Source organism: Benincasa hispida, chromosome 1 (assembly GCF_009727055.1).
Source record: "Benincasa hispida cultivar B227 chromosome 1, ASM972705v1, whole genome shotgun sequence".
In the NCBI taxonomy this organism is placed as follows: domain Eukaryota; kingdom Viridiplantae; phylum Streptophyta; class Magnoliopsida; order Cucurbitales; family Cucurbitaceae; genus Benincasa; species Benincasa hispida.
The window spans coordinates 65,195,029-65,198,499 of record NC_052349.1 but is presented as its reverse complement, the minus strand read 5'-3'; the positions used below and the strand labels follow the sequence as shown (position 1 = coordinate 65,198,499).

The 3,471-nt window shown below is 43.0% G+C and overlaps 1 protein-coding gene across 1 annotated transcript in view; it reads right to left on the bottom strand.

Moving 5' to 3' along the window:
* Positions 1-569: 569 nt before the first annotated feature.
* The window catches only part of LOC120078593 (extensin-2-like), a 19,886-nt gene continuing 16,984 nt past the window's right edge, over positions 570-3,471 (bottom strand). The window contains exons 4-6 of the mRNA XM_039032882.1: positions 1,529-1,557; positions 1,258-1,333; positions 570-984 (exon numbers count right to left, since the gene is read on the bottom strand). Coding sequence (XP_038888810.1) covers positions 570-984; positions 1,258-1,333; positions 1,529-1,557 — 520 coding nt within the window. The remainder of the gene's footprint in view (positions 985-1,257; positions 1,334-1,528; positions 1,558-3,471) is intronic.

Below are 3,471 nucleotides of genomic sequence, written 5' to 3'. Positions count from 1 at the left end.
AGAGATATATTGTCTTATTGCAAAGGGATTCTACGCTTCAACTCAAACGTACGCAACACAATGAAATAAATAACCCAAAGTGAACAAAATCACAAATCTTACACAACAATGCGTACCTGATCTATTCACAAATAGATATAAATTAAAACAAATAACAAAAGGCTTCACAATCAAATCACTAAATAATTCATCATTTTCTGCAACTGTCCAAGCCCTGCCATAGATGCAAAATGTACCCTTGATGCCAATTTCCCAGAAGAATTGAATAATAAGATGATGTGGAAGATGGCAACAAGAGAAGAAGATGCAATCTGATCCCAACTATGAATGTTTGAATAATGCTCTGTTTTCCCAAAAGGACCCTTATTATTCAATGGGCTGCATTCACCATCTCTAATTGTTTCACTAATGAAGCCTTCCTTTATTCCACTTTTGAAAATAAAACCTGTGGGAATGTCAATAAGTTATCATTAGAAATTTTGCTAGAAAAAAATTGATGGGAGAAATGAAAAATGATAAGTAGAGGAGCTTCATTTACTTACAAGATTGGTTTTGAGATTTTTTAGAGCTTAATAGTGGGGAGGAGGTGGTGGAGATGCGTAAATGTAAACGGGGGGAAGTGATTTTTCTGGTGGTGGGGGAGATTTGTAGTAGTATGGGGGAGGAGGAGAAGGTGAAGGAGGGGGTGGAGACTTGTAATAGTATGGTGGAGGAGGTGATGGAGATGGTGGTGGTGGAGACTTGTAGTAGTATGGTGGAGGAGGTGACGGTGATGGGGGTGGGGGAGACTTGTAGTTAGTATGTGGAGAGAAACCAAAGACCACAAGGGTGAAAGGGATGGTGGATTCGAGTGAGTGGAGGAGACTAGTAACAGCCCTAGATATTTCAAGGGTCGGTGAGAGGAGGAGATAGGTGGGTTGAAAGATAAGATAGTGATGGATCTTCCTTTTTGGTTTTTTAAGAATATTGTGGATTAATGGATGCCTGAGGGAGAACATTGGCTAAACTTGTAGGACAGAAGGTAGACGTTTGTCCGATGGTTCGTTGGGTGGGGGAGTCTGTGGGCCAGGGGGAGTAGGATATGGTGTGTGGGGAGATGGGGAAGGTGGTGGTGGAAGACTTGTATAGTATTGTGGGGGAGGGAGAGTACTACTGGAGGTGGAAGGTGACTTTGTATAGTTACGGTGGGGGAAAGTGAGAGTACTTACGGGAGTGGAGGAGTGACTTTAGTAGTATGGTGTGGGGAGGAGAGTAGACTGGCAGGGGAGGTGATTTGTCAAGTAGTACGGTGGTGGAGGAGAGTAGACGGGGTGAGGAGGTGACTTGTAGTAGTGAAGTATGGTGGTGGAGGAGAGAAGGCGGGTGGTATGCCGAGGTGACGTGGGGTTGTAGTTTAGTACGGTAAGGGTTGGCTGCCGTAGGTCAGTAAGTAAGAACTGTTAGTGGTGGAGGAAGTTGTGTGAGCTGTAGTGGTTTTTACGGTGGAGGAGTTAGACTGGAGGAGGAGGGTTGATTTGTTGGAGTAGTAACGGTGGTGGAGGAGAGTAGACGGGTGGATAGAGAAGGTGACTAAGTCCGTCCTAGTAGTATGGTGAGGGGGGGAGGACGATTAGACTTGGAGGCAGGAGGTGTATTTGTAGTAGTACGGTGGTGGAGGAGAAGTAGACGGGTGGAGGGAGGGACTTGTAGTAGGTATGGTGGGGGGAGGGAGAGTAGACTGGACGAGGAGGAGGGTGGGATGTTGATTGTGGGTAGTTAGGTTCACTGGGGTGGGTAGAGGGTATGATGTTACTCGTTGTGGTTGGTCTGTAATCGTGTGACTTATAATGATGTAAGTAGTAATGGTGGGGAGGAGAGTAAGCTGGGAGGAGGAGGTTGGTGAATTACTTTGTTAAAAGGGTAATGTATGGTGGTGGAGAGGAGATTAAAATGGTGAGCATGTGAGGGTATCGTTAAGGGAGGTGACTTGGTAGTGAGGGGTGGATTAGAGTGAGGGGAGGAGAGATTCTAAAGTATCCCGGGCGGAGGAGTGGCATATTGTAGTTATGGAGGAAGCTGAGTATTATGAACTGGAGGAGGTGGTGCTATGTAGTAAGATCATGGCGGGGGTGGAAGTATTACTGAGAGGTGGAAGGTAGACTAAATGGTGTGTTTTGAGTAAATATCTAAATGTTGGAGAGTGTTGAGAAAGCATTTATAGAGTTACGTAGGTTATGGGATTGTGAGTGACTTAGTCAATTTGTGAGTAATGAAGTGGGGGGAGGGAGAGTAATCACTTGTGAGGTGGTCGGCTGGGTTGATTTTGTAGTAGTTAACGGGGAGGAGGAGAGTATAGCGGGAGGTGTGCGTGATTCTACTGTAGTTAGAATCATCGTTGAAGAGGTAGAAGAAGAGGAGCACAGGGAGGGGAGGAGGTGACTACTGTAAGTAGATGGTGGGGGAGAGAGTATACTGGAGTGGGTAGTGACTTGTAATATTTTTTTAATAAAGTGTGTTTTAATAATTAATCCAACCCGTGGGGTGGAAGTTGTTTTGGGATGTATGTTTTGACTTGTATTGTGTTCTATTGATATGGTAGTCGATTTTTTGTGTTTGTATATCTGTTTTTGTATTGTTATATATTTCTCTCTCCTCTTGGCTGCATGGAGGACACTTTCAATAAGGGCAAGGAATTTAATATAATGGGCATATTTTTAGGTGGCGACTTATGTAGTAGTAATTTGGAGGGATGGGGGAGGTGGACTTGTAGTTAGTAAACAGGGGGTAGGAGGAGGTGGTGACTTTGTAGATGTAAGGAGGTGAGGGTAGTAAGGCTTGGGCTTCATACACTCCTTGTTAAGGCTTCTTTGGAGCATATGCAAAAGGCTTAGCATAACAACACAACCTCAACTTAGTCTTTGGACTTGACCCTAAGCTTGGCGCCGACCTTGCCCCAGTGGAGTTGGTTGGGATTTGCAAGGTGAGCCCTTGGGTGGTGCGTTGGAGCTTAGCCTTGCAAGCCTTGCCTCCATATTTAGCTATAATCAAATCCTTTTCACTTCAATGCTATATTTGCCATTGCTCTTTGTCTTTCCATATGCCACTTACCTCTTTCTTTCCTGCCTTGCAGCTCACTTCAACAACAGCTCCTATAAAATAAAATTAAAAGAATTTATAAATTATAGAATAATGCATATTTTAGCTTTCACTGTAGGGTACAATTATTCTAATCTAGAAACTTTTGCCTCAAGTTCCATACTTATAATTAACTAATTATGTTTAGAATAACCCCTAATATTTATTATGAAGATTATATGATTGTATAAAAATTGATGCAATGATAGCATCCACAATGGACAACCGTGGTATCCTTTTATTCTATCATGGTGGGAGGGCAAATTAGTAAATGTGGGTTCATAAAAAAAAAATAGAAAAAAAATGTGTTTATCCAATTAAAGTTGGAAGAAAGCATCACATGGAAAATAGTTCTCT